Genomic DNA, 17,824 nt, shown 5'->3' with positions numbered 1-17,824 from the left:
TTTTTCAATGCCTTCCTTCTAGTAGTGAAGCGGATCAAGGAAGATACAAAACAGAAATACAAAAAGGTAAATACTGCTTGGGGAGTCTTCTACTATTTTGAATATTGGCAATTGAGGCGGTGGTGTAGTATGGAGAGTACTATAGAGCCTTCTAAAGTGCGAACACTAGTTGTTCCAATTGGAAAATGGAAAAGAAATGCGTTCTTAGAAGCAGTAAAAGAATTGGAGGCACACAATGAAATACGGCTTGTTGATGTCACGCCTGTATCTGACTGCACATTCAATCCTCAGCTTTTCCCACATGGTAGAGTTATCTATCTGTTCATGACAAGAGAGTACGATAGTAATGCCATGATGTTTTTGCATGATTTTGAACCCTATAGGAAATTATTTGTTGTTATAGGGCTTTGTAATGACGAATCGATGGATGGTGAAGCATGTATAAATGAATTGAAAGATCTTTATGGGAGTGCAATCACTTATGGTTTGATTTTCGTCAAAAAACCGGTTCCAAAGGTAGATCTTCCATCCAAAAATAGCATCTTTTCTACATTGGACGAACCTTTGGAAACTATTTTATGTGATATCACGAGGAATTTTTTGGAGGCATTAGATACATATTACAGCTCTTACAAGCATGTAACCTTGAGATCACCAGGGGCTATTGGTGGACCATCAGTACTAAAGACTACATTAACTAAAAATCAATTTCAATCGGGGACCATCGTATCGCCAAAAAAAGTCCTTTCCCAAAGCACAATAAAGGATGATTCGTCATCATCAAGTCTTTCGCTTTCGGAAGAAATACCAAAAGATAAACCAAAGAGATACTCGTCTCTTAATGCACTCTCGAGTGTTGGTACAGATAAATCTATGCAACGGTCAAAAGCTAGACAATTGAAATTACTGGCAAACCTTCAGTTACTAGCAGGGCAGTACCAGAGTAGTATGATAAACTTCGCCGAAGCAGCTCGCACCCTTCATAAAGTTCATGATTACATTTGGCTTGGAAATGCATTGGAGGGTATTGTAACGTGTATGATCCTTCTTTCTTACCTTCAAATTCCTTTTCAGATACCACAAGTGGTACAAACAATGTGTGCTGTGTCTCAGAACAATTTAAATTCTTGGTCGCAAGTGCCTACATCCTCTAAAAGAGATTCTATGCAATCCATAGCTTCCCCAAGAAGCTCAATGAGTACTACTTCAATGACCCTTTTGGATTCTTCGGCAGTAGATATTCCCAAGCTAATCAAAGCAATTGCAGATAAGGCACTATATTATTATGACCACTCACTATCTTACTCCGTTGAATTTACCCCACAGGTTGTGTACTGCAAAAGTATTCTTCGAACGTTAACTTTCATGTCATTGTGTTATAAGGCAAAAGGATTCAACCATCAGATCTTGAAAGAAATGGTCTTTTCTAATATACAAAGCTCTCAGTTGAGTACAATTTCTGAACCAGAAACAATTTTCACAAAATCAGAAATATATCATTATTCTATCAAAATCTTTGAACTTCAACTCAAAGCAATGGATCTCCCTTCTCAAATACAGGTTTATTTGACTTTATGTACAGTTTATGAAAACTTGGGAATGTACAGGAAAAAGGCATTCGTGTTAAGGATCTTATTTATATCCATTATCTCACAAATATCAAATGATTACGTCACCGAGAACTACCAAGTTTTAATTGATGACTTGCTTACCACCTACAAAATCTCAAATTATGAACCTGAACAAAATTTCCAGGATGCTTCTAGTTACAACTGGGTTACTCTTCAAAAAAATACTCTAATGTTAATCATCAAGATATATCAACACTTCAAGAACTACAAAAAGGTTGTTGAATATTCTCAAATATTATTGAAAAGATTATCGCATACATTAACAAAGCTTGAACAAACAGATCTCCTAAATCAAAATATCTTGTCCCATCAAAAGGATTACCCCGTGGAGTATATGGATCCATTCCTAGTTCGTGACGTTTCTTTTACTAGAACTCATACAGAGGAAATGCCAATGCTCAAAGTGATAACATCAAGCTCGGCTAAAAGAATCGTCAATAACCAAGATACACATCAGATCTTCAATCCATTTGCAGCGGCTCATCATAAAACGAAAGAAAATGAAACAGAGGACTCCAATTATTTCTTAGTTGCAGAAACTGTTCAAATGAATGTAACTTTGCAAAATCCGTTCAAATTTGATGTAAAGGTAAATTGCATAGATTTTACTTCAGCGGATAAAGAGTACATGAGAGTAGTTTGTCCGGAGTTAACTTCATTCGTAATACCTGCATCCTCTAAAAAACAGTTTTGTATTGGTGTTTCTTTTAAAAAACCAACTAATGCTGTGTATGAACTCAAAGAATTAGCAATATCGGTTTTTGATTTCCCTATCAAATGTTGGAGGATTTGTAAAGACCCCAATAATGATAGTGATAGTAAAGAAAGGTTTCTTCCCTATTCTGTGCCGATAACGGTTATTGACCAACAGCCCAATCTCTCATTTTTATCCACTAGTCTGGTTAATAATAGGCTAATGCTCCTAGATGGCACAAAAGCTAGGTTTAAGCTATTCTTAAGAAACTCTTCGCTCTCAAGTCCTATTAACTATTGCAGCATCAGTTGGATAACAAATGTTGAAGCTGAATTAAAAGATAACTATTGGAGCAAGTTGATGCCTGATGACATTCATGATATTGAATATCAAATGGATTGGTTAAAGAAACATTTCATTACCATATCTTCTATGCCCGAAATCATTGGTATAAACGAATCTTTCCACTTAGATGTTGATTTAAATGCCGAAAAGACTCCTTTTTCATTAAAGTGGGTACGCATAACTATCCAATATGGTTACAAGAAATCTTCGGAAGATTCCTCTGTATATGTGAAGACGCTAACCATCCCAATTGAAATCACGTTACAAAGAGTCTTAGAGGTTTCTAATGTTAGCTTTATACCGCTCGCTGAATCATTCTCTGAGCCATCAAATATTCCATGGATAGCACATTTGCAGAAAAAGGATCTAGAAATAACTGTATCGGATTACGTTTTAATGCTTATTGATATGCGAAACTCATGGCTGCATCCAGTATCATTTGAATTTGAATTCGATGAATATAAATCAGGCGATAACACCCTTGAGTCGAATGAAACGAAACGATTTGTCTTACCGATAAGAAAGATTAGTAAAAGGGTAGAAGATAAGCAGGCCTCAAAAATACCACTCAAACAGAAGCCAATACCTCGAATTGATGAATCAAAACAATATATTAGTTCAGGCCTTAACTTTTCTCAAGAGCAGGAAATGAGAGAGAAGTTTTGGTGTAGAGAATATATCTTAGAGCATCTGAAATGTAAATGGCATGAGCAAAGACTCAATGGAGATTCAGGAATGGTAGACTTTAGACAATTCTTGGAAAAATTTGAAAAGCAGTTTATTAAACTACTCTATCCACCATCTGGAATGTTTGAAATCAGAGTTACGACCAAACAAGCAAAAGTTGAAACAGGGACACATATAGTCTTGGAAATAACCGTCAACAACACATTAAGAAATCCTGATATTATTCCTATCAGGTACTACATATTGGATTATTTTACTGGAAAGGCTGTACCCAATGATGCTCATAAACCTATTTTATTCCATGGACAAAATTCAATAATGGTAAGACCACAAGTTACGACACAATTGAATCTCTTGCCCATTAAAAGAGGCAAATATCAAATAGAGTTTGAAGTTCCAGGAAATGTTATCACAAGAGAACCAGTCATAATTACCGTAGTTTAAACACATAGTCATTGTACAACAGAAATGTATAGAGGCAGTATAGACATAAGTGTGTAAAAGCTATTTGGTATTTACCCGGTCTTCTATCACGTGATTCATATTGAAAATTTTGTTTCCTTTCGAAATAAATCAAGCTTTAAAGTGATACAGAGTTTAATCGATTCATGAGAAGAAAACACTTTCAAAGTTTAGATGAGTTCTTGTGCATAGTTATGCATTTTAAAGTTTCCAAATAAGTAGATTGGTCATAGATAATCTGCTCTAATATCTTAAAAGAGTCAAAATGGGTAAAGGTGCTGCGAAGTATGGTTTCAAGAGTGGTATTCTTCCATCTACCAGAAGTATTCTAAAGAATCCTACCGTCAATCAAACAAGCATAATAGAAAAGGTAAAGCAGGCGAAACCTAAGGGTATTAATGGTGTTGGTTATGCTAAAGGTATCAAGCATCCTCGCGGCTCTCACAGAAATCCTCCACCTGTTCAATTTATTGATGTGGAAGAAGTAATTCATAACACCGTGAAGCCAAGACAGAAAAACTCCGAACCTGTTAGTGAGACGCAAAAGATCAAGCTAGCCCAAGCTGAATTACGTAGAAAGTTTTTGAGTGAAGCTTTACGTAATGAGGAGCAAAGGTTGTTGAAGCAAGAGCAACTATTGAAGAAGAGAGAACAACTACTGCAACAACAAAGAGACGAGGAACTAAAAGAACTTTCCAAAGAGCGTTCCAGTAACTTGACAATTCCAACATTGGAAGATATTATGAGTCAACCATTGATGAGACAACGTACTCCTGAAGAACAAGAGATATTGAACTTGAAGAGAAAGCACAACAAGGAAATGATCGAATTCAAGGCCAAAGAACGTAAGCTCGCTAACTTGATACAGCTTGCTCATGCAGCAGAAGAATTCATCACAACAGAAGAACAACTTCTAGCAACGGTTGAGAAAGTGTTCGCTTCAGATACTCAAGAGGCTCTAAGAAGTAAACTCTCATTGTCAGCTTCTCAACAAACGGCGAGAAATGAAAGTGAAATTTCCGATGCATTGTTCGGTACTCTTGGTAACGGAGAGTATGTGGGATTGCCAATTGTTAAAGAGTTTTTATCAGGTGAAATGGAACAATTTAACGAAAATTTAAACAGCAAATTGAATGAATTATCAGAGCAAGCTGAAGAACTTAAAGATTCCGTTCTTTGAAAATTCACGAACTAAAGTATATAATAAACTTGAAATAAAACCCGTCATTCACTGTAAATAGATTTGTGTATAACACTATACTAATAGTACAAATGCAACTATACAAAACAACATTAATTGATGTTATCAGCTAGTTTGCTACAACCAGTGTAATATTATCTCCCTTCAACATAATTCTTCCTAGAGGAACAGCCTTATCGTCATGCTCTTTCCCTGTTTTAGGATCTACTGGCACCTCCACTGCCTCATCTATAACTACGTTCATAAACTCATCAAACCCTCTTATCTTGCCCCTTATGCGAGTTTGAACCTGTTCGTATAGCCAAAACGTTACAGTGGTTTGATGATGAAGATAATTGTATATGCAATTGATCGGAGGAACCATAGGGGTGTTAGTTTGTGAATTCGACATTTTTTCTAAATGGTTATTCCTCTGTTAATTATTTCGTCTTGCCTCGGTCTGCAGACCACTGTGATATCACTTACTGTGTGCGTATAACAAGTTACTCTGTGGGCATCTTTGAATCCTTTCAGAGTAGAAGCATCAATTTAAAAAATTTTATATATAATTAAGTATTTAACTTTGAAGTAAACAGTACTCAAAAAAACTAAATAGTAATGAATAAACCACAAGGGTTAGTATTGCATTGATCACAGCGTTGTCTGATTAGTTGATTCTTATGTCTTATCAGATTTCTGAAATTAATAGCGCTTTGAGTTGCACTCAGAGTGCTGATCAGCAAGAAAAGAAGATCCAAGCTTTACAATACTTGGAACAATTCCAAAAAAGCATTGAGGCATGGGAAATATGTCTTCATGTGCTAAGTAAACATGAACCTAATAATTTGCAATTACAGATGTTTGCTTGCCAAACATTAGTGAACAAGGTAACATATGATTTGGATCAAATATCAACACAATTACCAAGTTTTAAGCAGAAACTTTTTGAGTTCATTGCCATGTATGATGAGAAGATCATCGTGACACAATTGAACATTGCCCTCGCAAGGTTCACAATACAATATCTAGAGTGGCGAAATCCATTAATAGAGATTATCAACATTTTGAATGGTCTTCCGGGAAAGTTATTGATGTTTTTGAAAATTCTCCCAGAAGAAACATTAGATATTAAATCTACACCTTTATCACAGGATGAATTTGAGTCCCGTACACATGAACTTATAGACAATATCGGTGAAGATGTCTTGAAATTTTTAATTTCCTGCTTAGACAGAATTGGAACTCAAGGAATCACTGCCTCCAAAATTATTTCCTGCTTTGCTTCTTGGTGTTACGAATTTCCGATCGAGCAAGTCTTACAGGTCACACCGTTGACTAATATAGTATTCCAAGTTTTGCATACATCATATGAAAATGATTCCGACTCTTTTGAAGCTGCCGTTGATTGTCTCTGTGTTTTATTAAGAGAAACAAGAGATGTTGGCAATGACACCATTTTACGGGCCTTATATGAACAACTAATGGCGTTACAACAAAAATTACTACCAATCAACAATATATCGGACTGGGAAGCATACGAAGAAGTAATGGATCCTCTTACACGTCTTTTCGTTGAGGCAGGTGAAGCATGGTGTGTATTTTTAGCAAAGAACCCAACTCTATTCAAGCCCTTAGTGGATGTTATATTGATTTTATCTTGTAAAAATACAGACCTCGATATTGTGTCATATACCTTTCCATTCTGGTTTAACTTGAGACAAATGTTGGTGTTGCAACGTTATGCACAACAAAAAAAGGCTTATGAGGATACCTTTATTAATTTGACCAATGGTCTAATTACACGTTTGCATTATCCTGAAACCGTCTTTGATAATAGAGAGGAGGAAGATAAGTTTAAAGACTTCAGGTATAACATTGGTGATGTTTTAAAATCATGCGCTGCTGTCTTAGGTTCCACGCTTGCATTACAGCAGCCATACAACCTCATTAATGAATACTTGCAGAAAGAAAACCCTAATATCGCATGGCAGCCATTGGAAGCCGCCTTATTTGCTGTTCGTACCATGGCTCACGAAGTATCTCATTCAGAGAATGTTGTCCTTCCTCGACTTTTCAAACAGCTTTGTGTGCAACCACTTACTCATCCTAAATTAGTTTACTCAACTATACTTGTTTTCTCTAGATACACCGAATGGACGAGTAAACATCATGAATTGCTAGAGATGCAATTGAATTACATTTTTAACGGATTTGAAGCTGGGCAGTCTAACCATGATCTTTCGGTTGCAGCATCTAATGCATTAATGTATTTCTGTCAAGATTGTTCTTCTCTTTTAGTTAGCTACTGTGGTCAATTGAATGATTTTATATGGAAAATTGAACCTTCGGTGGATACGTATTCTATGTTTGAAATGTGTCAAGGATTGAGTTCTGTTATTAACGATCAAGACACTAGCCAGATCGGTAGTATCTTTAATGCATTCATATCTGAGCACAATAAAAGATTTGCAGTCATATTGCAACAATTTACACAAAATCCATCAAGTGAAGATTTATCAGTGAAAGTCGCACACTATATCGATTTGCTATATGCCATTTTAGAACACCTTACTCCAAAATCTGAATTTCCTGAACCAGGCTTTGAAGAACCATTGATATCCACTATAGGAGAACTTGTCACGAAATTAATCAATGTTTTAGATACCTATGCCATTTCAAACACAGTGGTAGTTGATAGAACTATGAAATTCTTCCGTCGTGTTTTCGAGAAGTATCATCTATTTACTCAACCTATACTTCCATTGGTCACGGAATTTGTGGCAAAGGGATATTCTAGTAGTGGGTTAGGTGCATACCTTTGGTTCTCAGGATCGGTTATTTATGTCTACGGTGATGACGAATACTATCCTGTTGATGAACAAATCAAAGAAGCTGTGTGGCAATTTGCTTGTCAGCAATGTTCTACATTTTTTGATAATTTCAAATCAATGCAAACATTAGATAAATTCTTTGAAATGGTTCATGACTTTTTCATTATGTGCAATGATCTACTAATGTTCTTCCCCAAGCATTTACTAAATGCACCTATGTTCATTTCTTCTCTTATTGAATGTGATTTGGAGAGTCTTCCAAAACTTGATAATTACGAGGCATACATGACTTTAATTAGGTTTTTGGATGACATGTCTTCATGGGGTTTCGAAACACCTCCAATTTCGGTTACCTCGATAACTGAAGTTCCAGAAGTTTGGAGACGTAATATATTGGAGCAAATGGTCTCTAAAAATGGGTGCAATATTGTTACAATTCTAATCAATGGTCTAGTAACGAATTTTGATAGCAGAGCACATCAAGAGATTATCAGTTTAGTCGTTAAGATATTCCGATTGGCAACAAAAAATAATAATGATGACCCATCTGTATGCATTCAATGGTTAGATGTGGCATTAAGTAAAATGGGTACTATTGAGGATAATGAACGGAATAAATTAATGGTCATTAGCAACTCTCTATCACAAAGAGATTATAGGCGTGCAAGAGGGAATATTAAAGACTTCATTGACTGGTACTTGAGGAAGCACATTTCGTCGAGAATGTATTCATGAGAAGATTTGCGGTAACAGAGGCTAACTCTTTGAATTTATTAATCCAAAATTTATTAATATTATATCAAATTTTTTTATAATGTTCATTATAAAGAAGTACTTATTATACTAAGTTAGTACATTATTAATTAGTATGAAACAAAAAAGGTTTTTCTGATAAGTGGTGGTAGATCCCCCGAAACTTATTTCGTTTTAAGTTGGCGTTACTAGTTTTTATTAGACATTTTGGTGAGATAACTTCTTCAACACATCTGGATAGCTCCTAAATATTTCATCGAATCTCTCCGGATAAGAAAGATGGAAGACCTCTGGATCGTTACCTAAAGCCACAAAGAAAGTTGCAGTGCCTGATCTGATTGTTTCGGTTGCAATATTCGATATTTCCATTGCAATAACGAACGCAAAAGCCATTAATGCTGGAGTGTAGGCATTATCATGGTTGTAATCAGGCTTTGTATATCTCAAGTAAAGGTAAGCGAAAAGAGCTGTAATATAACAAGTGAAGAATGTGTAGAATCCCAAGGCAACATTTATCAAATTATCATTTATCAATGCGTCAATACCCTTCTCCCTAATCATGTGCCAAGTTTCCTTTGCAGCCCTTAAGTATGGCTTACCATAAAGTGCAATGAAGACATAAGCATAGTGATTAAAGTAACGAGTCAACCACTCTAAGAAGCTAAAGATAAAATTAGCAAGTAGCGCGATACATTGCACCCACCCGCTGTCGGCACCTCCTCCAGCAACCCCATCTACTAAAAGTCTAAGAACTGCCTTGGCTGTTTCAATGATAGCGACAATTAAAGACCCGAAGCAAATTGAACCAAAAGAATAAGTAAGAGCTCTTTTAAGAGCACCAAATGCTGAAAACCTTGGCATACCTTGGTCTGATTTGGAAAAGTAATACCAGGTTCCAAATATTCCACTAACCGTGCAATGAATGACATTTCTGATCACTTCTGCGATGTAATATCCGCAAAAAAATACTACTACTAATATTCCAATCAACTTAGAGTTTGAACAAGAACCACCGCTAGTATTACAACCGGGGTTATTGGTCTTATTATCATATTTCATGTAAGTTGCAACAATAACGGCTGAGAAAAGCACAGAAAAGGCAGAGCCGACAATACTACCAAGCAAAGTTACTATCCATGTCTGAGGGAATTGCTTCATGACATCCATCACTGTAGTTAAAACACACACTGAAAATGGAATTCTACTTCTCATACCCCAGAAACAGAATGCACACATGACAGTAAAAACAATGAACACAATTCCTGCAGAATAGTACTTCAATGATAGATACATCACCGCAGTTGCCAAGCCTGAAATAATGTTTAGTATAATACCTGCAATGATAAAAAATCTGGGGAACATTCTGGCTAACACAAAACCAAGGAAAGAAAACACAAGAGCGATCATACATGAAACAACCAACATGATTGCTGAATTTGTATTTAAAGTACCGGTGTTAGAGCCACCGTAAACACCAGTTCCTCTAGCATGGTAATGGTTGGCCCACGCTCTAAGAGTAATGACAGCCAAAGCAATAAAGGCTAATACACAAGCCAAAAAGAAGATAATAAATGGCCAGTCATTCCATTTTGGTTTGTTTCCTTCTCCTTCAACTGGAAACTTCTCTTCAAAAGTACCAATTGGAGCACCATCACCTTCGGCATTCAAATTATAGTATTGATCTTGTCTAAACTGATATTGGTTTCCCTCCTGTGAGCTTGGTGGGGGTCCGTCCCCGTTAAATCCTTGCTGGTTTTGATTTGGGTAAGTTCCATAAGCTGGAGCAGGCTCTGATGGCCTATTATATTTATCAGACATTATCTAAGGATCGTCTCACCTCTCTATCTCAACACAAAAGTGATAAATGGTACTGCCAATAACTCCGAAAGTCGAAAGCCAAAAAAAAACAAAAATTACAAGTGTTCTGTGATAATATTCAGGAGTAATATAACCTTAGTGGCTCTCTTATCATATGAAAACCCAGTATGTATATGCAAGATTTGAGAAGAGTTTCGCCGAATATTATACCCTATATATATGAAGGTTAATATAAATTTTTATGCGGATATGCTAGCATAAGTACAGAAATTGGTATTTCTGTGGAACTTTTCCCTTATTTAAACAACTTTCCAAAAGCAAATTATCTACATATATATTACAGCTGATGTCTACACTCAAAGCAAAAACCATTGACAACGAGAAAACAATATAGCAAAACAAGTAAAGGAAAGGAAAGAAACGGTTCTAACTTCATGTCGATTTTCATAACATTGCCTGCTTCTTTCTATATATATATATATATATCATTCTTTTAACAGACCTTTTTAATTCCATATGCTTTGCGACCGTTCTAGTGGGTGTGCCTTAAAGAGTACAGAACCCAGAACCCTTTTGGGGTCCATTTTAGCTTTTTTCGATTTTGCTAAGTAGAAAGAGGTTTTTTTCGAGAAGCACATTAGAAATTCTACACATTTGAATATACATGAATATGCTACGGCAGCATAGCTTTGCTGATTTTTAAGCGTTGCGCAAGCTTTGCAACTAACATTTCCTTAGAACCTCAGATGTGTAGCTGTTACATTGTGGATACACTGCCAAGTGTTGCATCCCATTATTCTCTAAGTAAAAATGTCCGATAAACGTGCTTTATCATAATTGGTACTGTCACGTGGTGTTAGGTCTTTTCTTAAAGATGATTCAGCTGATCTTTTATAAGGAAAGTTCGAAATGCTGGTAGAAATAAATAGGGTTTTAAAAGCCTTAACAGATTATAAACAGATATTAGGATGAACTCTTAAGTTGTGTAGATAATATTTCGTTAAGGTCAATAGGGAAGCCAATTAGACCCAAAGAAAATGTCAAGCAGATACAGAGTCGAATATAATCTTAAGGCACATAGGAAAGATGCGTTCATCGAGTGGATTAAAGGGTTGATCGCAGTTCCTTTTGTATTACAAACAGGAACTGAATCTGGTGCTGAGAAGCTGTATTTGCAGTACCGTAGTATATTTGGTGACATAGAACGGTTAATTTCTGAGAAGATAGAGATTGATAATAAACGAATTTCTGGCATGTCGCTCGAGGAGTCTCGTTTAAATCAGTTAGTTCCTCAGATTGGAACATTCTTCACACCATTACCCCTGGTGGAAGCCTTTGATATCCAAGAAAGGAGACGAGCAATATGCAATAGGAGAATGGTGTCACCTTCCTTTAACGATATCAGGCATATCTTAAATTCTGCTCAGATCCTTGCAATGATAAAGGCCAAGGATTTAAAACTCATAACATTCGATGGAGATGTTACTTTATATGAAGATGGGGGATCTATTGAGAAGGGTGGGAAAATAGTAAGAAGATTAATCTCCCTATTGCAACGTGGATATAATGTTGGGATTGTTACCGCAGCAGGCTATGATGATCCAGAGAGATATAAAGAGCGTTTATTTGGATTGTGTTTCGAGCTCTTCTCCAACAAAAGTATGCCCATTAAACAGAAGGAAAAACTGACCATCATGGGAGGTGAATCTAATTATTTATTCCAATATTATGAGACAGATCAGCAGTTTGGTTTTAAGACTATTGATGAGCATGAATGGGTCCCGGACTTCGTTCAAGCGTGGTCGCCTGAAGATATTTCTGCTACTTTAGACGTTGCTGAAGAATGTTTCAAAGATTTGAAGGAAAAATTATCTCTACCGCCTGAATGTTCCATTATTCGTAAAGAGAAGGCAGTAGGTATAGTACCAGGTTTTAGATACGATAAAGAACTGGAGGTTAATGTAAAGGTTCAAATCCAAAGAGAAACTTTAGAAGAGATGGTGTTGGTGATTCAAAAGACACTAGAATCGTTACCAGCAGCACAAAACATCGAATTCAGCTGCTTTGATGGAGGTAGCGATGTTTGGTGTGATATAGGAGGTAAAGATGTTGGTGTCAACATTTTGCAGAACTTTTACAAGACTGATTCTCCAATTTCGCCTTCCCAAACTTTGCATATTGGAGATCAGTTCGCGCCAAAGGGATCAGCTAATGACTACAAAGCCCGAAGTGCAGGGTGTACACTGTGGGTAGCTTCACCACAAGAGACATATCAAGCCTTAGATGATCTTTTGGAAGGTTTATAGATTTTCAAACATTTGTGCGCTTTGTGCCTTAGTACTTTCTGTAAAGATCCTTTCATGATCATGTTTTAATAGGTTAGATAGTGGTAGAAGTACTAAGTAATATTAGGCAATCTAGCTTTATCAGTCGTTTTTGCGGGTAACACTTTTGGCTCAATTTTAAGGACGAAAATCAAACTTCCCTCAAAGGCCGTGACTGGTTTTCATCCCTTGCACAAAGCGATGAGATTAACATGCAGTAATATCTTCGCATGTCTAGCAGGATTCGAAGGCTAATTTTTATTGAGTTTGAGCTAAGTGTACTGGTTACTGCAAAGATCTGAAAGTACATAGCCAAATAATATCTGCCAAACATCCATTCCATATAAGTGACATAAATCCATTTGCCAAATCAAATTGAGGCAATACAACAGAGTAATAATTAGATTCAAAAACTTTAACAAAGTATTTCAAAAGTTCAAAAAATGCTACTCGAACCGCTCTATTCGTATGTATAGATACTCTTCTACCATTATGAGAAACTAAGTTTATTCCGCTTTTAACTATGTGAGATTTGAAGCACGTTTTGGTACTAACAATCGTCATTAAAATACGAGATATGATCTAGACCCATTTTAGCGTTCGTTCTTCCTATGCTTATATCTTTAGAGACTATACATCAGAATATCTCTGAGATGTATCCTGTCCTCTTGAAGTATTGGTGTTCTCTCGCTCTTTTCAAAGCGTTGCATCCGGTGTGGTATGTTTTCCCTTGTGGATTTATATTATTCCCATTGGGATTAGTGGCACTAAACAAGGAAGCGTATTCTAGGTTAAAGCAATATCAAATGCAAAAGACAGAGCTAGACTCTAAGACTGTTGCATCTCTATTTTTTTCAAGATGGAGCTGGCATTGGAATCAAGTGCCGGCCGTAAACACGGAGGCTTACATATTTGGAGACTTATCGTTAAAGATAGCCTCAATATTGGAAAATCTCTCTCTGTTACCAGAAATAATGTCCCCAATATTTGACGGATTAGAATCACTGTCAAGGTTGAATAATTCTAAATCAAATAAAAGGAAGAACTCTCAAGATAAGAACACAAATGCAAAGCTTGAAGCTTCCTTTTATCAAGATTATGATCTAATGGAAGATATATTATTTGAATTTAAGACAGCAACCGCGAAATAACTATAGAAGGAATATTAGAAAAAATTCCATTATATTTGTTTCTTTGTATGCCACTTCCCCTGAACTTTCTCATTCTTTTCGAACCTTAAACTCCGAACTCTACTATTACGTTTTGAATTATTATTTAGATTTCTTTCATTTTCATTCCTTATCATTGTTGATTTAATTTAGCCAAGATATAATGCACTTTAAAATATTAACTGCGATCCGAATGCAAGAGCATTTACTTGTACTCTTGTTTTTACTGCTTTCTATGCCGGTTTTATGGTCAATGACAGACAGGTTTAACAGTGGCTTATCCTTAGGGGAGGGATTTTCTAATAAAAAATTAAAAATTTAATTGGAAAAAAAATAACGACAACAGCAGGACTCGAACCTGCGCGGGCAGAGCCCAAAAGATTTCTAATCTTTCGCCTTAACCGCTCGGCCATGTTGCCAATTTATATTATATTGATAAAATATAATCCTCCTCATTCATCGAAGAGAGGCATGTTGACATCCTATTATTTAACCGATGATAACATATTGGATGATCAGAGTAGTCAGAATGACAAGCCAAAATGAATACGAGAGCCAAGTAACGACTATTGGTAAATGTCATATGAAAAAAATTAACATTTATAAAAAAATAACAGTAACCAGGACACCTTTTAAGTATTTCCAATTTTTTGAACTTTTGTCCTTCTATCTTCACTTTTAAGTAATGAAAGAAAATGGCATGTTGCTAAAGTTTAAAGTATACTACATTATTTGATATGTACACAAAATATATTCATACTTCGAATTTGCTAACATCTCCATAGATATCAAATCTCCTTTGGAATGTGACTGGAATTGCTTGTCTGACCTCTTTGATGAATTCGGGGTCTAACTCAGCATAAATGATTTCTTCACCTTCTCCGGCTTCTGCAATGACTTCACCTTTTGGGTTTACAACTAAACTGTGCCCATAAGCATGGTAGCTTGAGTTCAAGTTCCTAGCTGGAGAGCACAAAAGAGTGTAAATCTCGTTGTCAATACTACGAGATCTTGCTAACAAGTGCCAATGCATGGGTCCTGTAACTGTGTTGAATGCACTTGGGTAAATCATAGCAAATGCACCCTTTCTAGCATTGACCATAGCTAGTTCAGGGAATCTCAAATCGTAGCAGATACCAACACCAAACTTACCGATGCTTGGCTCATCGATTAACGTATTCTTATTTCCCGCGGACAATGTAGTCGATTCCTTAAATGTAATTCCATTTGGAATATCAACGTCGAATAGATGCGCCTTTCTATGCGTACCAATTAGTTCACCCTTTTCATTGAAAATGATAGAAGTGTTGTATAATTTGTCAGAAGTGGGTTCTAGTTCCGGAATAGAACCCCCAACCAAGATGATCTTCCATTGACGCGCAATCTCAGACAAGGCCTTCACAGATGGGGCCTCCGGAGTTATCACTTCGGCATACTCTCTAAACTTATCAACTGCATATGGGGAGTTAAAACACTCTGGCAATACAACAAGCTTCGTGTCAGGCTGCTCTTTCATGGCCTTTGCTACGAAAGTAGCAGCCCTAGTTAGGTTAGCATTCTTATCCGGGGCAGAACCTGCCAACTGGATTAAAGCAACTTTCAACTTAGATTTCAAGATTGCAGACATTGGCTCAGTTATTTACTTACTGGATTCTCTCTTTCTTTCTCACAGCTAGTCTACTTACCCTATGGCAAAATATAAGTTCCCATTACCAATTGCAACCATCATGTATGTACAAATTAAAACTAAAATATAATAATATATATTATTTTGTTTTCCATTATTTAATCATCTTGCAACCAAAGACACTACTGTCAGTAGTGAATGAACTCCAAGAAATCTGCGGGTTTCCCACCCCTTCGAGTCAGATTAGCACAGTACTATCATTATACACGAATGTACACTTTGAACCGCGATTCCGTTCGTTCGACGTTCCGATCTTCTCGATGGGATTGACGGGTGAAAAAAGAAAGACCAAGAAAGAGCCATGGATTCAAGAAGATCAGCAATTCTATAGGGCATCCATCAGATTCCAACAGGGGTTGAAAGTGCTTGTTTGACAATATTTAGTGAGCATATATATATATATTCATTTCATTAGTTCATATATATGGAGCTAAAATTGATCACAATTTGCTGGATCGGTCGCCCTTTAGGGCCAAAGAAACGGCCTTGAAAGCTAACCCTAAACCACTTTGGTATCCGTATCCGGATGCACCGTAGTTGTGGACCACGACTAAATGACCATCGTCATCGAAATCTTCTCTCTCCACCCTTGGCCCCCCGTGTCTGCTTGGACGTAGGCCGGCAGCAACTTTCAACACAGCCACCGATTCTGGCTTACCGATCTTTGGCAGTAGTGTAGTAGTTCTCTGCAAGATATCGTCAGTTTCCTCCTTGGAGGTGTCCTGGGCGTTCCAATTGTCCACTTGTAGGAATCCTCCAAGAACTAGCTCGTGCAGTGGGCCCGGTCTGGGGATAATGTAAGTGGCATAGTCTTTGCCCCATCTTAAACAGTTTTCAGCGACGTGAGGAGCCGCAGCGACTACAACTTGACCTCTGGTAGGATACATGTTATGGTCAGCAACCCCACCAATGTGTTTGGCACCAAGACCACTGCAATTGATTATGATGTGCTTGTCATTGCTACCACTGCATTTGTCGTTAGTGTAAGACTTGGCTTGGGCAATATGGGTCAACTTTGCCTTGACGAAGGAGACGTTGTGCTTTTCCTTTAAGAAAGTAGCCAAATTTACTAGAAATACGGGACAGTTGAAGTTCCAGGTCTTGAACGTGATCCCGAAAGCAGGTGGAGACGGCTTAATCTTGGCCAATTCATCTTTGGAATAGACTCTAAAGTTCTCCAAATACGAGCGCAACGAATCGATCTTTGTTTTTGGAGGGTCGTAGTCCCAGTACTCAGACGAAGGACGACGCGCCAGGCCCAACCACTCGCCATCCTTTCCCTTGAAGTGCGCCAACAGGGCTTTGGATAATGCACCTAGGTTTTGATACGTGAACTTATCGTACCACAACGTGTTCTCATCCGAAGGTGAGATGCACGAGAAATTACCACCTGCCCATGGACTAGTGTATCCATTTGCAGAAGAGTCCCCAGGTAGATAATCACCCACCACACAGATGTTATCGCCCGCAATTCCATACAATTCCGTTAAACAGTACGAGACATATAATCCGGATATACCGGCACCTACAATGGTAACCTCTGGTTGAACTTTCTTGCCCATAATTGCAGCCTAATCGTACCGATCGATGCTTTGTCTGTATGCCTTTCTGCTCTTTGCTCGAACGCGAGACTCGAATGCGATCTCGACCACCTTACCTCTAACAACTCTTTTCTTGATGAGTCAGAGTGCTGCAAACAAGTGCACCACCAAATGGAAACAATAAATATACCAGCTGCTTATATAGATTCTTAATCCACTCATCTCTCACCACTCTCCTTATCCCTTATCGTTGTTTATATTTATGTTTATGTTGATGTTAATGATGCTTCTACCTCTGCCTCTGCCTTGCTGTTCCCATTGCATGCGATGAGATGAGCCCACTCTTATCTTGTTGCATTCGGCATTCAATTACCGGGCGGAAAACTCCGATAAGCGCGCTATTGTGATGCTTTATCTAAAAAGGTGGGTTAATAACGAATATAGGGTGGGGGATAAAACCAAGGACATCAATCAAGCAAGGCCCATCAGGGAAAAATCCGAAAAGAAGCTCTTAAACGGAGGGGGGGGGACGGGTCACATGTCATGTGGCCGGGTAAAGAGATTTACACGGCTTTCGTGTTTGGAAACAGAGAATGTGCGGAATGGAACATGAAACACGAAACAAGATGTAACAACATTCTTGATTTGTTACCTTGAGGTCATCCCAGAGAGCGTCAGTCCTGTTAGTTACTCAATCATATT

At 37.4% G+C, this 17,824-nt stretch overlaps 9 protein-coding genes and 1 non-coding gene across 10 annotated transcripts; 5 read left to right on the top strand and 5 right to left on the bottom strand.

The window, feature by feature from the left end:
* Positions 1–129: 129 nt before the first annotated feature.
* On the top strand, positions 130–3,801 carry TRS120 (transport protein particle complex II subunit; the record flags this gene model as incomplete). Its single annotated transcript, XM_022819182.1, has 1 exon — positions 130–3,801. The coding sequence occupies one exon, from the start codon at positions 130–132 to the stop codon at positions 3,799–3,801; it is 3,672 nt and encodes a 1,223-aa protein (XP_022675774.1).
* Positions 3,802–4,084: 283 nt separating this feature from the next.
* PET123 (mitochondrial 37S ribosomal protein PET123) lies at positions 4,085–4,999 on the top strand (the record flags this gene model as incomplete). Its single annotated transcript, XM_022819181.1, has 1 exon — positions 4,085–4,999. The coding sequence occupies one exon, from the start codon at positions 4,085–4,087 to the stop codon at positions 4,997–4,999; it is 915 nt and encodes a 304-aa protein (XP_022675773.1).
* A 130-nt stretch (positions 5,000–5,129) lies between these two features.
* Positions 5,130–5,411, bottom strand: SME1 (mRNA splicing protein SME1; the record flags this gene model as incomplete). The annotated part of the gene is made up of 1 exon (XM_022819180.1): positions 5,130–5,411. One exon carries the CDS (start codon positions 5,409–5,411, stop codon positions 5,130–5,132), a length of 282 nt encoding a protein of 93 aa, XP_022675772.1.
* A 268-nt stretch (positions 5,412–5,679) lies between these two features.
* On the top strand, positions 5,680–8,565 carry MTR10 (mRNA transport regulator MTR10; the record flags this gene model as incomplete). The annotated part of the gene is made up of 1 exon (XM_022819179.1): positions 5,680–8,565. One exon carries the CDS (start codon positions 5,680–5,682, stop codon positions 8,563–8,565), a length of 2,886 nt encoding a protein of 961 aa, XP_022675771.1.
* A 216-nt stretch (positions 8,566–8,781) lies between these two features.
* On the bottom strand, positions 8,782–10,401 carry PNS1 (Pns1p; the record flags this gene model as incomplete). Its single annotated transcript, XM_022819178.1, has 1 exon — positions 8,782–10,401. The coding sequence occupies one exon, from the start codon at positions 10,399–10,401 to the stop codon at positions 8,782–8,784; it is 1,620 nt and encodes a 539-aa protein (XP_022675770.1).
* A 1,037-nt stretch (positions 10,402–11,438) lies between these two features.
* ISN1 (IMP 5'-nucleotidase) lies at positions 11,439–12,707 on the top strand (the record flags this gene model as incomplete). The annotated part of the gene is made up of 1 exon (XM_022819177.1): positions 11,439–12,707. One exon carries the CDS (start codon positions 11,439–11,441, stop codon positions 12,705–12,707), a length of 1,269 nt encoding a protein of 422 aa, XP_022675769.1.
* A 629-nt stretch (positions 12,708–13,336) lies between these two features.
* Positions 13,337–13,876, top strand: KLMA_30642 (uncharacterized protein; the record flags this gene model as incomplete). The annotated part of the gene is made up of 1 exon (XM_022819176.1): positions 13,337–13,876. The coding sequence occupies one exon, from the start codon at positions 13,337–13,339 to the stop codon at positions 13,874–13,876; it is 540 nt and encodes a 179-aa protein (XP_022675768.1).
* A 354-nt stretch (positions 13,877–14,230) lies between these two features.
* KLMA_R323 lies at positions 14,231–14,314 on the bottom strand. Its single transcript has one exon. It is a non-coding gene; the product is annotated as a tRNA-Ser (tRNA).
* Positions 14,315–14,648: 334 nt separating this feature from the next.
* On the bottom strand, positions 14,649–15,521 carry NIT3 (putative hydrolase; the record flags this gene model as incomplete). Its single annotated transcript, XM_022819175.1, has 1 exon — positions 14,649–15,521. The coding sequence occupies one exon, from the start codon at positions 15,519–15,521 to the stop codon at positions 14,649–14,651; it is 873 nt and encodes a 290-aa protein (XP_022675767.1).
* Positions 15,522–16,021: 500 nt separating this feature from the next.
* On the bottom strand, positions 16,022–17,143 carry dao1 (FAD-dependent oxidoreductase; the record flags this gene model as incomplete). The annotated part of the gene is made up of 1 exon (XM_022819173.1): positions 16,022–17,143. The coding sequence occupies one exon, from the start codon at positions 17,141–17,143 to the stop codon at positions 16,022–16,024; it is 1,122 nt and encodes a 373-aa protein (XP_022675766.1).
* Between the last annotated feature and the right edge of the window lie 681 nt (positions 17,144–17,824).

This window comes from Kluyveromyces marxianus, chromosome 3 (assembly GCF_001417885.1).
Source record: "Kluyveromyces marxianus DMKU3-1042 DNA, complete genome, chromosome 3".
Taxonomy (NCBI): Eukaryota; Fungi; Ascomycota; class Saccharomycetes; order Saccharomycetales; family Saccharomycetaceae; genus Kluyveromyces; species Kluyveromyces marxianus.
The sequence above is the reverse complement of the archived record's forward strand: the minus strand, read 5'-3'. Positions and strand labels throughout refer to the sequence as shown.